This window comes from Penicillium soppii (genome assembly GCF_028829465.1).
Source record: "Penicillium soppii strain IBT 18220 chromosome Unknown utg000006l, whole genome shotgun sequence".
NCBI lineage: Eukaryota > Fungi > Ascomycota > Eurotiomycetes > Eurotiales > Aspergillaceae > Penicillium > Penicillium soppii.
This window is the reverse complement of record NW_026643236.1, coordinates 4294973-4309833: the sequence shown is the minus strand read 5'-3', so window position 1 is coordinate 4309833 and position 14861 is coordinate 4294973. Positions and strand designations below refer to the sequence as shown.

The 14861-nt window shown below is 47.1% G+C and overlaps 6 protein-coding genes across 6 annotated transcripts; 4 read left to right on the top strand and 2 right to left on the bottom strand.

Annotated features, from left to right (window-relative positions):
* Nucleotides 1–560: 560 nt before the first annotated feature.
* Nucleotides 561–3660, top strand: N7529_009010 (uncharacterized protein; the record flags this gene model as incomplete). Its single annotated transcript, XM_057244537.1, has 5 exons — nt 561–1893; nt 1947–1979; nt 2414–2487; nt 2571–2975; nt 3028–3660. 5 exons carry the CDS (start codon nt 561–563, stop codon nt 3658–3660), a joined length of 2478 nt encoding a protein of 825 aa, XP_057096075.1.
* A 268-nt stretch (nt 3661–3928) lies between these two features.
* N7529_009009 (uncharacterized protein) lies at nt 3929–4492 on the top strand (the record flags this gene model as incomplete). The annotated part of the gene is made up of 1 exon (XM_057244536.1): nt 3929–4492. One exon carries the CDS (start codon nt 3929–3931, stop codon nt 4490–4492), a length of 564 nt encoding a protein of 187 aa, XP_057096074.1.
* A 236-nt stretch (nt 4493–4728) lies between these two features.
* On the bottom strand, nt 4729–6691 carry N7529_009008 (uncharacterized protein; the record flags this gene model as incomplete). The annotated part of the gene is made up of 6 exons (XM_057244535.1): nt 4729–5168; nt 5224–5712; nt 5778–6166; nt 6228–6388; nt 6446–6452; nt 6507–6691. The coding sequence occupies 6 exons, from the start codon at nt 6689–6691 to the stop codon at nt 4729–4731; spliced, it is 1671 nt and encodes a 556-aa protein (XP_057096073.1).
* A 2547-nt stretch (nt 6692–9238) lies between these two features.
* On the top strand, nt 9239–10127 carry N7529_009007 (cytochrome b561 domain-containing protein; the record flags this gene model as incomplete). Its single annotated transcript, XM_057244534.1, has 2 exons — nt 9239–9371; nt 9694–10127. 2 exons carry the CDS (start codon nt 9239–9241, stop codon nt 10125–10127), a joined length of 567 nt encoding a protein of 188 aa, XP_057096072.1.
* A 245-nt stretch (nt 10128–10372) lies between these two features.
* On the top strand, nt 10373–11980 carry N7529_009006 (putative serine--tRNA ligase DIA4; the record flags this gene model as incomplete). The annotated part of the gene is made up of 1 exon (XM_057244533.1): nt 10373–11980. One exon carries the CDS (start codon nt 10373–10375, stop codon nt 11978–11980), a length of 1608 nt encoding a protein of 535 aa, XP_057096071.1.
* A 548-nt stretch (nt 11981–12528) lies between these two features.
* N7529_009005 (uncharacterized protein) lies at nt 12529–14206 on the bottom strand (the record flags this gene model as incomplete). The annotated part of the gene is made up of 2 exons (XM_057244532.1): nt 12529–13668; nt 13736–14206. 2 exons carry the CDS (start codon nt 14204–14206, stop codon nt 12529–12531), a joined length of 1611 nt encoding a protein of 536 aa, XP_057096070.1.
* Between the last annotated feature and the right edge of the window lie 655 nt (nt 14207–14861).

Sequence of the window (14861 nt, the reverse complement as noted above, 5' to 3'; positions counted from 1 at the left end):
TGTGTATCAACAATAGCAACGAGACATTACTCTTCTTAAAGAAGATGAGAAACATATATATAATAAAACTGAAAGTACTTTCGCAAGTTTCCAGGAAGCGTTTAATCTATTTTGCAAAATTTAGCTCGCTATTCCCTCTGTCTCTTTACTCTAAAGCACCTGATGATATTTTAGTTCTCTAATTGCACAGAGCCTATGTACCAAATGAAGGATGATCTAGTTGATAAAATGTAGAAAGAATATTGAAGATTCATTGAACCAAGAAACGATTAGCTATATTTCATGAAAATAGGCGTAATCGACCATGAAAAAGTGATTTGATGGCGTTGACCTAGCTACTGACGCATTATCCCTGTTCGGGTTTCCTGATCCATCACGGAGCTACAGCCCGCATATCCCAGACTATGGATAAATTGAGAAAGTGCATGTTACAAATTATCCAGATTCCTGCGGGGTAATTTGTTTTGTTTACTCAATTACCTAGGTCAAGCTCTCCAAGCTAACCCAGAATAACTTGTCATCCTTTTTGACACAATCCACAAGTACGGACCCCGACGAATATGGATCTCAATTCGGTGCAAGATCTCAAGAATGTCTTGCGGCCGGACTTTTATCATGGGTACGCCACAGCAGCAGCCCAAATAGAAGGTGCCTGGAATAAAGACGGCAAAGGAGTGTCCATATGGGATACATTCGGACATACGCCAGGCAAAATCGCTGATGGAAGCACAGCCGACGACGCCGTCCGGGCTTACGATTTCTACCGCGAGGATGTGGCGCTCATGAAGTCATATGGTGTCAACGCCTACCGCTTCTCTCTAGCTTGGTCACGAATCATTCCCTTGGGGGGCCGCGATGACCCCGTCAACGAGCAAGGCATTCAGTTCTACTCCAATCTCATTGATGAGCTTCTTAAAAATGGAATTACACCTTTTCTTACCCTCTTTCATTGGGATATTCCCCAGGCCTTGGAAGACCGATACGGAGGCATGTTGAACCAAGAAGCATATACGCCTGATTTTGTGCGCTATGCTCGTGTTTGCTTTGAGCGTTTTGGTGATCGTGTCAAGCATTGGATCACATACAATGAACCTGGTGTGTATACCCTTGCGGGGTACGCAGCAGGTGTGCATGCGCCTGGCAGGTCATCTTTCCGAGAGCGCAATGCCGAGGGCGATTCATCTACTGAGCCATTCATTGTTGCACACACCGAGCTCGTGTCGCATGGCCATGTATCAAAGCTGTACCGAGAAGAGTTCCAGCCTCAGCAAAAGGGTACCATTGGCATTACTTTGCACGGGAACTGGTCTGAGGCTTGGGACGAAGAGGACCCACGCGATCAAGAAGCTGCTGAACGAGCACGCGAATTTGAGATTTCCTGGTTTGCGGATCCATTATACAAGACGGGCGATTATCCTGCATCAATGCGGGCACAATTGGGGGATCGGTTGCCGAAGTTCACGGCCGAGGAATCCCAACTTGTACTGGGTAGCTCGGAGTTCTACGGGATGAACAGCTATACAACCTTTTTCGTGAAGCATACAACTACGCCACCAGATATTAATGACCATAAAGGAAATGTGGATATTCATGATGAGAACAAGCAGGGTGTGCCTCGCGGCGAGGAAAGTGATACTCCTTGGCTGCGAGCTGCGCCTGGGGGTTTCAGGAAATTATTGAACTGGATATATAAGCGGTACCAGACACCTATTTATGTCACTGAGAATGGAACTACGGCAAAGGGTGAGATCGCGCCCACCCCTGAAGTCCTCGATGATCAATTCCGCATCAAATTCTTCGAGGGATATGTTGGAAATGCGCTGGCACGGGCTGTAAAGGAAGATGGAGTTGACATTCGCTCTTATTTTGCTTGGACATTCACTGATAACTGGGGTAAGTAAGCGTCTTTGCTGTCTTCGCAAAACACTGTGACTAATTCTTTTTAGAATGGGCCGCTGGATATGCGGATCGTTTCGGTTGTACGTTCATTGACTTCGAGTCTGAAGAGAAAACTCGCTATCCAAAGCAGTCTGCCTATTATTTAGACAAGCTGTTTAAGCACTTGATTCAAGACGCATAGAAAATTGCCTTGAAAAACGGTCAAATAAATTGAATTTTAAAGGAAGGCATTCTAGAATTCTCTGACCAACTTACGAACCCGGTATACATATTAATGAAAAAAGGTGACATCTTGGAGTCAATTGGAGTGATTGACTTCCGAGGCAAATCATAATATAGACCTTTCCGTTTGAAGCTGATATATGACAACTTGGCCAGTTAGGGCAAGTCTTTGCGAATTCTCATCGCTTTGTCCCCGCTTGACTCCAACTGAGGGGGTCAAGCTCGGCTAATGGCAATTAAATTTATACAAGTCATAATGGAAACCCTTGAATTCATTCATAAATTTTGATAGCATTTATTGCAATCGCCAAAATGCTGTCTGAAAATGATCCGATCAAGCTCACACTCAAGGGGACTCCTCAAGAAGTAGGTTCATCTACTGAATCTTTATATGTCATATAAACCGACCTCGGGAATGTTTTGAGCTAACCAATTCCAAATCTGATTAGATCGGATTTCAGCATGGTCGCGCGTTGAGTGAACAAATTCGCAGCCAAATATCTATCTACGACATCATGTTTCAGCAAACTTCAGCACTGACCTGGAAGGATGTGCGCGAAGTCGCAAAGGAGTTTCAGCCAACATTACAGAGGTTGACGCCGCATCTGCTGGTAGAGATGGAAGGAATTGCCTCGGGTGCTGATCTAGATGTGCTTGATATTATAGCCCTCAACTGCCGAAGTGAGATCGCGCTGGGCAAGTTCTCTGATGGCTGCACGACCCTGTGTTGGAAGAGAAGCGAAGGAGCACGAGTTCTCTCGCAAAATTGGGATTGGACGGCCACCGTCAAGAAGAATCTTGCCATGGTTTCGATTGAGGAGGTTGGAAAGCCTACTATCTATATGGTAACCGAGGTTAGTTATATTTGCGCGCGTCTACACGGAGCATGCAGCTGAACGTTACCAGGCAGGAATTGTTGGCAAGATTGGGTTCAATTCCAGTGGTGTGGGAACTTGTCTCAATGCTATCCGTGCAAAGCCCATGATGAGTAGCAAGCTACCAATCCATGTTGCGCTCCGGTTGTGTCTAGAGAGTACATCTGTTCAAAGCGCCGTGACAACCCTTGAGTCTCTAGGCGGGGTTGCTTCCGCTCAGCACATTCTCTGTGCAGACTATACAACCAGTCTCGGACTTGAGTTGTCCCCGGTTGGAGACAAACATATCACCGAGAATGAATTAGGAATGATCGGTCATACCAATCATTTCATTGAGAATCGCTATGTTGATGAGCCACCGTGGTTATCTGGATCGCCTATCCGGCTGAAGCGACTGGGAGAGTTGACACAGGAGCTTGTTCGGATTGGCGTTAAGGGTGATAATATCACCGCGAATTTGCTAAGAGAATCTATTTTCTCTGATACATATAATCTGCCACAAGCGATATGTTGCCAGGAAGATCCCTTGCGACCTATATCTAGCAGGAGCAGCTCTTTGTTTAACATTGTTATGAACTTGGACCCGCAGAATCTAGGAGCAGAGGTGGTCTTTGGTCGGGTGGGATCTGGGGAAGAAGGCCCGGTGTTGAAAATGCCTTGGTAAATTAGAGTGTACACTTGAACATGTTAGCAACAATTCCATACAGTGCAAGTAACGTTACAATTTCCTCTTGGATTCCTCTGTCAGACTTTAAGTCATTGTGATAGATTCGAGTCTCACATCGAGTAGAACAGTACCAATCCCGCCTAGTTGGAGAGACAAAGAGTCTAATAATGATTAATGTGCCTTTGTACTTTTCTGTTTCTTGAAAGGGCCTATTCCTCGAGGATTGGATCAAAGCAGGAATCGCATAAATAGTCAAAATACCACCATGGTTCTGGACCTCCCTAGGAACCCTTCACACCACCGTCCAAAGACCTTCGGTAAGCCGATCAGCCCAACTTACTCGACCATTTTCAATTTCAATCAGAAGTCACAAAAAATGTCTGGGCGACCCCGTCACGGTACGTATGAACAGGAGCGTAGCTATGTCATGACCACTCTGCACGCTCAGATTGACATTCTCAAGGACAACTATCCAGGAAGCCGACAGATGTCCATCAATAGCCTAGGTAATCTGACGAATCGCATGAACGGATTGAGAATGACTGGACAAGTCAAAAACAATTACGAGCCCAGCTGGACAGAGAAGTGCAACCATCTGAGTTCAAAAATCTCAAACTGGCGAGAGCAACTCATCCTGGAGTCGACTTGCCCCATCAAGGTGGCCAATGATATCGAAACCACGATGATGTTCTTGAACTTTTGTTTTCCCGCTGATATGCATAATCGGAATGGTCTCAAATGGATATTTGGTTCCAGGAGTTCGGATGAACCACGACGAGGCGATCGAAGTGGCGCCCCGTCACCGGAGCCCAGACAGCACAAGCACTAATATCTAGATGGCCATACCAATTAACTCTTTTTCATTAGTCTATTCCAATGGCTATATATATCAATCCAAAGGCTTTTGTTAGTAGATAATCAGACAAAGCCCAGTTAACTTTCACCAAGAATGAGGAACAGGTACCGAAATTGTCAGATATTGTTTCATTGTTTCATGTTCTCATCTATATAAAGTTTAAACTGGAAATTACATATTCTTGTTCATCATCAAACGATAGGCCATGACTAGAAGAGCCATGAGAAACCTTTAGTATAGATCTTCTTCCACCCAGACATGTTCTGATTTTCAATGATAGCCATTGCTTCAAATTCAGCCTCTTCACGATCGATCTCGGCCTTTCCAGTCCAGATATCGGCGTTGTGGGGCTTGATCAGCTCCGTTTTCTTATAGAACTTCCATCCGGTGAATGCCATGACATAAAGTGGAATTCCAATGTATGATGTGATAAAGGTTTTGTAGTCGAAGTTTCCATAGGTTGCGTGGTTGTGGACAAACACACCGAAGCTGCGAGTGAAGGCAACCAAGACGCAGAAGAAGAGGGCGACGGAGGAACCGATTATTCCCAGAGGAGCCTTGTATGGCAGAGTTGTCTCGTCCACACCCTGTGCACGTCGGGCACGTATGAAGAAAATATGAGTGATCAGGAGCGAGATCCATGTCAGCACTATCACGTAAAGTTAGTAAATGAATTGTCCGCGGTAATTGAGGGAATAACATACATCCAAAGATGGACACCATATCGGTGAAGTAACCAAAGACCTCCTTTGAGCCCTTAGATACACTCATGAAGGCGAGTAGACAGAAAGAAGCAGATAGCGCGAGAGAGTAGATCGGAACACCAGCGGCGTTGGTGCGAGCAAAGATTCCAGGTGCCTTCTTCTCACGAGCAAGACCGTAAAGGGTTCGGGTCGCGATGTAAAGATCAGAGTTGGCAGCTGACAACACAAATACGAGAATAGAAGCGTTGATGATGTGTGGAAGAGCAGCCACCTGCTTCATAGCCACAACAAAGGGCGATGCCGCAGCAGAGCTCTTGGCCTTGGTGGCGAAAATCAGGTCTGGGGAGTTATAAGGGACTAGCATACCAACGAAGAGTACACTGAGGATGTAAAACACAATGATTCGCCAGAAGGTCAGCTTGATAGCCTTGGGGATGGTCTTCCGGGGGTTCTGGGCCTCTCCGACGGTGACACCAATGAGCTCGGTACCTGATTTGGAGAAATTAGAATGATTGTCGAAGAGAATGAAGTTTGATCGCCTGGGACGTCCTTACCGAGGAAAGCAAAGGTGGCCTGCACCATGGTCGACCAGAATGCAAGGAACTTTCCCAAGCCGCCTTCAACATACTTGTGGTTGAAGGCACCGGGCTCTTGCCAGTATCTGAAACCTCTTCTATCGTGATCAGGACCGCCACCCATCGCGAAAATGAAAGAGCACAGGATGATTCCCAAGATGACAATGATCTTGAAAGCCGAGAGCCAGAACTCCAGTTCACCAAAGACCTTCACACCGAAGTAGTTGATTGCAATGATTGCCACCATGAATATGGCAATCCAAACACCCGGATTGACGTTGTCTGCCGATACTCGGGGCCAGTATGTAATGACCAGGGCGGCTGCAGTGAGTTGCGTCGGTGGAAGAATGATGTATTTGAGGTAGTAGCTGGCATGCAATCAGTATTTTTTTTTTTCCTTTTTTCCCTTGCGTTGGAAATTAAACCTACCACCATCCAAGAGTAAAACCGAGAGCCGGATCACAGAAACGACCAGCGTAACCTGTGAAACCAGACGATAGGGGTAGCCAGGCAGCCATCTCACCCAATCCGCACATAACCGTCCAGACGACGAGACCCATGAAGCAGTATGCAATAAGCAAAGCGCCAGGCTAAAAGTGATGGTCAGTGACTAATTTTGTTAATAGCTTGGATGAATTTGCACATACTCCGGCCCTAGGTTCAAGTTAGCGAGGGGATTTAGACAATTGTTTCAATAGAGATACTCACGTCAATGCACTTCCAGTGCCAACGATCAATCCAGTACCAATTGCACCACCGATAGCAATCATGGAAATGTGACGAGCCTTAAGCTCCCTCTTGAGCTGCGTTGGCTCATCTTGCACCTCTACTTTCGAGTCATCATAGTAGTTGGGTTGTGCCTCAAGGGCATTTATCTCATCAGGGTGACCCATTTTGATGTGAAAAAAAACCACAGATGAGGATGAGAGATATTTCACGGCCCTAGCCCCCGGGGGGAAACGCAGACTTAAAGGCACGAACGGAGCGCACAGTCCATAAGCGAATCCTGGGGTCAAACTCTCCAATCTCTGACATTTCCTTTGCCTCTCCAGTAGTGGATATAATCGCGGAGAGGTCTGCAGGCCAAGAGTCTAGTGCCTGGCTGGCCGACAAGCCAAGACTCTAATATACAGCTACCACGTTTTGCGGACTAGGACCAACTTGGTAGTGGCTGACCGGTGAGCTTACCGGTGAACCAGTAATCTCTTCATTCTCTATCTGCACCGGGTGAGGCGTATGTTTGCTTCTAGACCGAAGATCATTCTATTCTAGAATTGCTTGTTGGTTGTTTCCTACAATGAAGAATTGACGATAAACACTCATTGCCCGTGATAAAGTGAAACCTAGATATTGACATTTAGATACTAGTAAGATATGGGGAAATATTCCCCATGCAATGACTAACAGTAATTGATATGGTTGGCCCCCCATAAATTTCGAACCTCCACGTGAAACCCTTTTGCCTTAAATACCGAGACCCGGGGGAATTTTCATTCTAATATTGATAGATAGGAAGGATGCCGAGCCTAACCATAGCTAGCCGCTTATTGGTCCAAATCAGAGGCTGACGGGATCTTGGCATCGCTTGGCCCTCCTTGGCCAGATGTTTTCTTGGGAAATATTACCCCTCGCCTCGGCGCTCGTTCGGAGATAGAGAATAGAACCTAGATAAATGATTGGTGTTTTTTTTACCTAAAGTTCCTTGGTCAGCGCAGGTGGAATTGTAAATAAAGTTCCCCAATATACCATGGAAAATAAATCTGGGGTAAGTAATCTTATATCTGTTCGAGGTACGCATTACCCTAAGAATTTGAGCTTCTCTCACTTAATCTCATTTCAAAGATTGAAGTAGCGAACCTCACTATAGAACTTCCTCGTGACAAAGGAGAATCTGATCAGAAAATTTTCTCTTATAAATAGGAATGAGAGTTTTTGTATGCATCTTGGATAGGGTTCAAGAGGCTGCTCAACGCCTCCCGTGTCCTTCCGCATACCCCTCAATTATGATATGAGCTTGCCTGACTGGCTGATACCCCCATAGTCCCCTTGCCTTGCTTCTCGGTTCGCGGTTCGCGGTTCCCGGTTTTTGGTTTTGATGTATAATGGGCGCCATCTTCAGCCCGTCGTTGGTCAGGGATACCGACCCATTTATTAAGCAAGCGCTCACCCCTGTGTATGAACACGGGCTTATACATCCTTTTTGTTCTCCGCTCCAGTGAGGATCTCCTGGGGCTGGGGCAAATGAGCCATTTATTGAAACCCTCCAAGCCACCCTGACGCTTTATCTTATCCCCTGGACAAAGTCTTGATTGACTGACATTCCCGGGTGGCAATTTCTATACTTCTTGGCCCTCGGGAGTGATTCCCCGTACTATTGGTCTATTTCAAGGTTTGGTCAGATCTCAGATCTGCTTCTTGACTGGAGCATGCTTATTATTGTTGATCTACGGCTTCCCCCAGGTCTATAGTTAGTCATTCGTACCCTGCTGATAAATAGCAAAGCATTCATTGTTTATGCAAGCAAAAGGAACATACAAATCGCAACTTCAACTTGTTTTTAAGATAAAGATCTTGTATATATGCTATCCCAGGTCAGTAGCAACGTTATAGAAGACTTTGCAACTAAACACCGCAGCTATACAAACTTGGCCGAGGCTAAACACGTAATTCACATCTAAAATGTGACGACAATCCGCCAACCTATCTCTCTATTGCTAATTACATAGCTTCTCAGGGTCTTTTGGTCGCGGGGTTTCCGGTCTCTCTTGATATATTCTGTGCAACCATTCCATCTTCTCCATAATTTGTGAATGTACAGTGACACCTTATCCTCGGACATGGATAGAGCGCAATAGTCTCATATCAAGTATTTTCAAACCTTTCGGCAGATGTCGACATATATTCTTAGCAGCTCTTGATCTGATAGCAGTTAAACATCATGAAATTTTGAACATGAAGTTTTTCAATTAACTGGTGGATTAGCTTGGATGTCAACCTTAGGAATGCGTCACTACAAAAAATGAATGAAAAAGGAAACAAGTCAGTAGAGATAATATTGCTCACTAGCTGAATATGATGTATGAAGTGATGCATGCATATGTACTCGAAGTCACATTTCATCAACCGAATAATAGATGATCTAGGCCTATAGATATTTGCTTTTTCAGAGCCACAGTGACGATTAGCAATTAAAGCCGGCTGACTGGTATGTTCAGCTCCACCAGGATACATTCGATCGTCATGGGAACTGAAGATCACGCCAACTGAAGAACTCGAGTGCAACGTACTTTTTCCTTAGGTATGTATCTCGAGTGATGTGATATGCAAGGATCACTACCTTGCACATTTGATTTTTCTTTGTCTTTGTCTGTCTTTGTCTTTATCTTTATCTTTGTCTTTGTCTTTCTCATTTCCCCCAACTTCACACACCATCAGTCAAAATGGCATCGACAACTGGAATTCCTCAAGATCACCCAGCAACCATTGAAGCGCGCGAGGATGAGCCACTATTAGGAAGTCCAGGAGATGTAACACAAAAACCTGATGAGCGCATTTACCGAAACCTCTTCACTGGTGAGATATTGTAATCCCCATCAACCCATCAACTACCCATTAACTTCAGACTTCAGGTACGGCTAGTGTCGCGCAGGCAGGAATCTGGATTGTGAGGCTTTAAGCATAAGCATGAAATCCCACATCGGATAACTAACACACTCTTTAGCTGGCAGCACTGGTTTGGAAGGGAATTCTGTCTCAGCCACTCTCACTTTTCACCCCGCACCCAGTAGGTCATTCAACATCGACGCTCAAGACAATAACTAACAGGACTTTCAGCTACTTGCCATCTCTGGACTTCTTCTGCAAATCCAAGCAGCACTCATCTTGCAACCCACAGCTACCCCGCAACAGAAGCTTACTGGTACCCGCATCCACTACACGATTCAACTACTCAGCGTGATCCTTTTCATATCCGCCTTCACCATCATTGAGATCAACAAGGGCTCCCATCCGCACTTTGTTTCCCCACATGGTATATTAGGTCTGATCACTATCATCACTATTGCGCTACAAGCCCTAGTCGGTGTGATCCAGTTCTTTGTACCTGTCACTGTCCTCGGTAGCGTCGACGCAGGAAAGAGGATCTACAAGTATCATCGTTGGAGCGGCTATGTTTTGTTACTGCTGGAGATGGCGACTATCGTGGCGGCGACGCAGACCACGTACAACCTAGCGGCGATCCATATTCCTCTATGGGGTGTACTTGTTTCTGTTGTTTTGATTCTCTCTGGCGTGGGAGCGAGGATCAAAAAGCATAAGCTGGGTCTATGAAGGCTATGGAGGTTATGAAATTGAAACCAATCGAGGGGCTGAATGATCGAAATTGAGCTATTGATAGCATTGGATATATGAAATTGCAGATTGATTCTAATCAAATTGTATACTGTAGACATATGAAACAAGCGTGAACTAACTATGTACAAACGTATGTAAGTATGCCGATCCCAAAATGGCCGAGGCGGGAGATCCACATCGATGTTGCCTGTTCTCCATTTCTTTCCTTTTGTCAACTCTCCATGGCGCTCACTTCATACGTCTGCTTCAATTGCAGAATCTCATCAAGATTGCCCCAGGTCACATTGCGCCACTTCTCTTCCGCCCGAAGCAATCTCGACGTGTTACGACCCGCGACAGCTCCGAAGCCCACGCCGGACGTCAAACATATCCGCCAGAATGCAGAGCTCTACGCGAAGAATTGCATAGATCGCAATTATGCAGCCCACTCTGTGTATCCGTCGCAAATACAGCAATTATCAGAAGAGGCGAAACAACTCGATCACGACCTCAAAACCCCTCGATCGCGCATCAAGCAATTAGAAAAAACGATCGCGAAGCTACATTTTGCTGCGACACGGCAGGACCAAAAGAATGGAGAGAAAAACGAGAAAGGTCTTACTCCCATTGAAGAATTGGCCGAATTGAAATCGGAAGCCCAGCGGTTGAAGGATGACTCCCAGGCGATGACGGACCGCAAAGCAACCTGCACCGAAGAGATCAACCGACTAGCCCTCGCCCTTCCGAACCTTTCTTCCACATTCACACCCATCGGTTACGACCCAGCCCTCGTATCCTACATCAATTTCAACCCACAAGAGCCCCCATCGTGGACCCGCCAGTCCCCCGCTGAGCTCCAAGCACGGTCGCACGTCACCATCGGCACGGAGCTCAACCTCATAGACTTCGCCAGCTCCGCCACAACAACAGGATGGGGCTGGTATTTCCTGATAAACGAGGGCGCCATGCTTGAGCAAGCCCTTGTCCAATACGCACTAGGCGTAGCAAGACGCCGCGGATGGCGCACTGTGGCTCCCCCGTCAATCGTCTACTCCTACATCGCCGAGGCATGCGGGTTCCAACCACGCGACCAGCACAATGAGCAGCAGATCTGGTCAATTGAGCAAAACGAGCGCGATCGCCATAGCAAGCCCCAGCGCTCGCTGACCGGTACTGCTGAAATCCCCCTCGCGGCTATGTACGCCGGTCGCGACATCAATGCCGCCGACCTACCGATTAAGCTAGTCGGAGCAAGCCGGTGCTACAGAGCCGAGGCCGGCTCGCGCGGAGTTGACACAAAGGGTCTCTACCGAGTCCACGAGTTTACTAAAGTCGAGCTCTTCGGTTGGACGGACAATGTGGATGCGGAGTCAAAATCAACGACTCCCACCTCCGACGACATGTTCGACGAGCTGCTGGAAATGCAAACCGAGATCTTAACTTCCTTGTCCCTTCCCTGCCGAGTGCTTGAAATGCCAACAGGCGATCTGGGTGCCAGCGCAACCCGCAAGCGCGACATCGAAGCACTCTTCCCGTCGCGTCTTCGGACTGCTTCCAGTACCAGCTCCACCCCTGTTGACCCGGCGATCCACGAGCTGGAGTCTGCTTGGGGTGAGGTGACTTCTGCTTCTATCTGCACGGATTACCAGAGCCGGCGATTAGGGGCTCGTGTCCGTGGTGCGGCTAAGGAGTCGCGATTCCCACATACAGTCAACGGTACTGCTATGGCTGTTCCCCGTGTGCTGGCTGCGATCTTGGAAAATGGATGGGATGCGGAACGCGGTGTTGTTGTTATTCCCGAGGTTTTGAGGCCTTGGATGGATGGCATGGAGACGATCGGGAAGAAATAGATGAGAGTTACGAGCACTTGGTTCGAGTTCTCCTCTCTTACGCAGGACTGTATATTATTTACTTTTTAAAAAACTCTGCATATTATGGATACATCGCATGTTTGCTGTGCAAGTCAATGACCATTTTAACATTGTTTTGCATTTTGTCTGCCATATCGTATCTTTCAAGAAAGCAAACACTGCCAACAAGGATATCTATGAAGACTCCTGACCGAGGTCCCTCGCAAGGGTACATGTCAGCCTGAGAAAGAGAATAATAAAAAGAAACAGAGGTTGAAACAAGCAGTACAGACATTCATGACATCGTGAACACATAACCAAAGACAAAACATAAATCAAGTAAACATCACATCGTGGGAATCCCATCAAAAAACACAACACGGTCTGATCCCTTTCAACCAGACAAGACCAGCAGCCTGGTCAGCATGGGAGCAGACAGCCAGCCCAGAAAAACAAAGTGAAAACGCCACGAAGCATCCAAAAGAGGGCAGAAATATCGCCAAAAAACATGATTAGGGTACTGAGAGTCCACAAAAGGGCAGTCGGGTTTAGTTCCAAGGCAAATCTGACTCTTCAACACGGGTGCATGTCAAATACGGCAATCCAGCGGGCGTCCCCTCACGAGGACCAGCAGGACCAAGAGGCTGATCAGACGGTCCTTTCAGCTCCAGCTCGAGGAAATTGCGCATCAACGGCTTGACGATATCTCTCGCCAACCGCTTAATTTCATCCATTTTGCGCTCGAAGCGCTTCAAGGTCTCGCGCGTGTACAGCGAGCCAGCGGACGGCGTAGGGTGAAGTTTAAGAAAGCGCTTCAGCTCGTCGTGAGGCAGGTATGCCTGTGCGGACGACGAGCCGATCAACCTATAGATGCGCGCAGACGGGTCTTGGGAGGCTGGCCGGGGCGCGCTAGCCGGGTGCGAAGCTGAGCCAGTGGGGTGAGTGGGGCCATCGCTTGGCCCTGAGTTCTTGAGAATGGGGGCTGGCGGGGGAGTGGTGCTTTCTATTAACCATTGGCGGAAGAGGGACACAGCAAGCCAGTCAATGTACGCGTTGGAGGGGCCGACGCGTTCCCCTCGAGAGGTGGTGAGAGATAGGCGCAAGAGCTTGGATTCAACGCGGGCTTTGAGATCACCGAGATCTTCCGCTTTGTCTTCGATCAGGTCCAGGAGCGATTCGGGTAAGGGCGCGTATGATCCATTTCGCATGCTTGGTAGCGCGGCGGGCCACTGTCCTACAACATGGATCAAGGCTTCGGAGAATATGACTCGGCTACGCGCCAGGTAGCCTAGCTTCAAGTAGCTCGGTGGGTATTTGGCGATTTGTTTGAAGAGTCGCGATCCAAAGCCGAGTAGGTGGTGATCAACGCGGGGCCCTGTTACGGGAAGCGCATCGTACATATCCGCCAATGCAAGGAGGGATTTACACTCTGTATAGGCAGAGGCAATGTTGACACTGTTGATTATGGGTGGATGATTGTAGAACAGCCGTAGTAAGTTGTCATAGTCGCGTATAAGAGGGTCGACAGTCGCTCCATGGTCTCCAGTCTGTGGTAGGTGGGCTACTGACTGCATCCCCGTCAGGTTCGCCATCGATCGAAAGAACCCCGCCTGGGCGTTGGATGGCTTGGTCATTGTCGAGGGGAATGTACTTTGGTCGCCAGTGAACATGGGCGCATAAGTTGGGGGCTGCTCGAACGCGCGAGGTTAGCATCGGGTTGAAAAAGTATGCGCGACACGCCGGCGCAAAGCCTACCTTTTGTACCAGTATCACCTCTTCATCCTCGGCGCGATTCTCCCAGTCTAACTCGTAGCGCCAGCGTCTCTTTTCCCCTGGTCGCGTGGGAGTTCCATGATCCGAGGGGACCAGTGTTGACCCATTGGACAAATAATCATCCTCGCTCACTCGGGATAATGTTCCCTCCGGCTTGAACGCACCCAAGGTCGTCTGGCGCGACCAGTCCTCATTTGTGCTCGCTTCAAAGAAGCCCGAACATTGCGCCAATATCAATCGGTGGAGTAGATAGCGCCTCTCTTGCGATCCGGCGCGAATCACAACCTCTGTGTCGCCAGTGTAGGTGAAAATGGGGAAATCGTTTGAGGAGGAATGCGAGCCGCCGTGGTGCGATCGACCAGATCGATGCCGTCTACCGGAGGGACGCGACACCAAGGACGCAGTGCTTTGAGCCGTCGAAGCCCGATCAACGATTTGAGCTTGAGAGACCATGGTATGCAGATGGTGATTCAACACCTATCAGCGCAAGGGACCGTCATCCGCGAAAGAAAGTAGAAGTAGAAAAATGTTAAAAGAGACATATAATAAACTGGAAACTTGTTTTTTTTTCCCGCGCCAAAACAATAGACTATAAGGAAATAAGCGCGAAAACAAAGGCAAAAAGAGAATAATAGGATAGTCCTATCCCTCTATAACTATTAGTCAAATCCCAAACAAAGTAGTTTAGAAGAGTAGTAACTATAGAATTAATAAAAAGGGGCCAACAGAAACGTCCGTTCTCCATCGAAATCTAAACCGAAAGCAGCTTCAATGTAAACGGCCAATTACCAATGCGACAACTTCTAAGATTGTTTTCGGTTGAAATAATTAAATGCAGACTTAAGTATATGTATACATATATGTATACAATATGTATATTCTACGGAGCATGAATACTATAAATACTACATTATATACAAATACTACATTATATACTACGTTGTATAGTATAGTACTCGGAGACCTCGGGCCTTTTACTGGTTTCTTTGCCTCCACTTTATTCTCCTTTTGACCCATATCGAGTTTCGACTCTACTTTTTTTAACCTCTTCTCTTTTATATATTTATGAAAAATATATAAGCATATATACCCTCGTTCTTTGTACTTC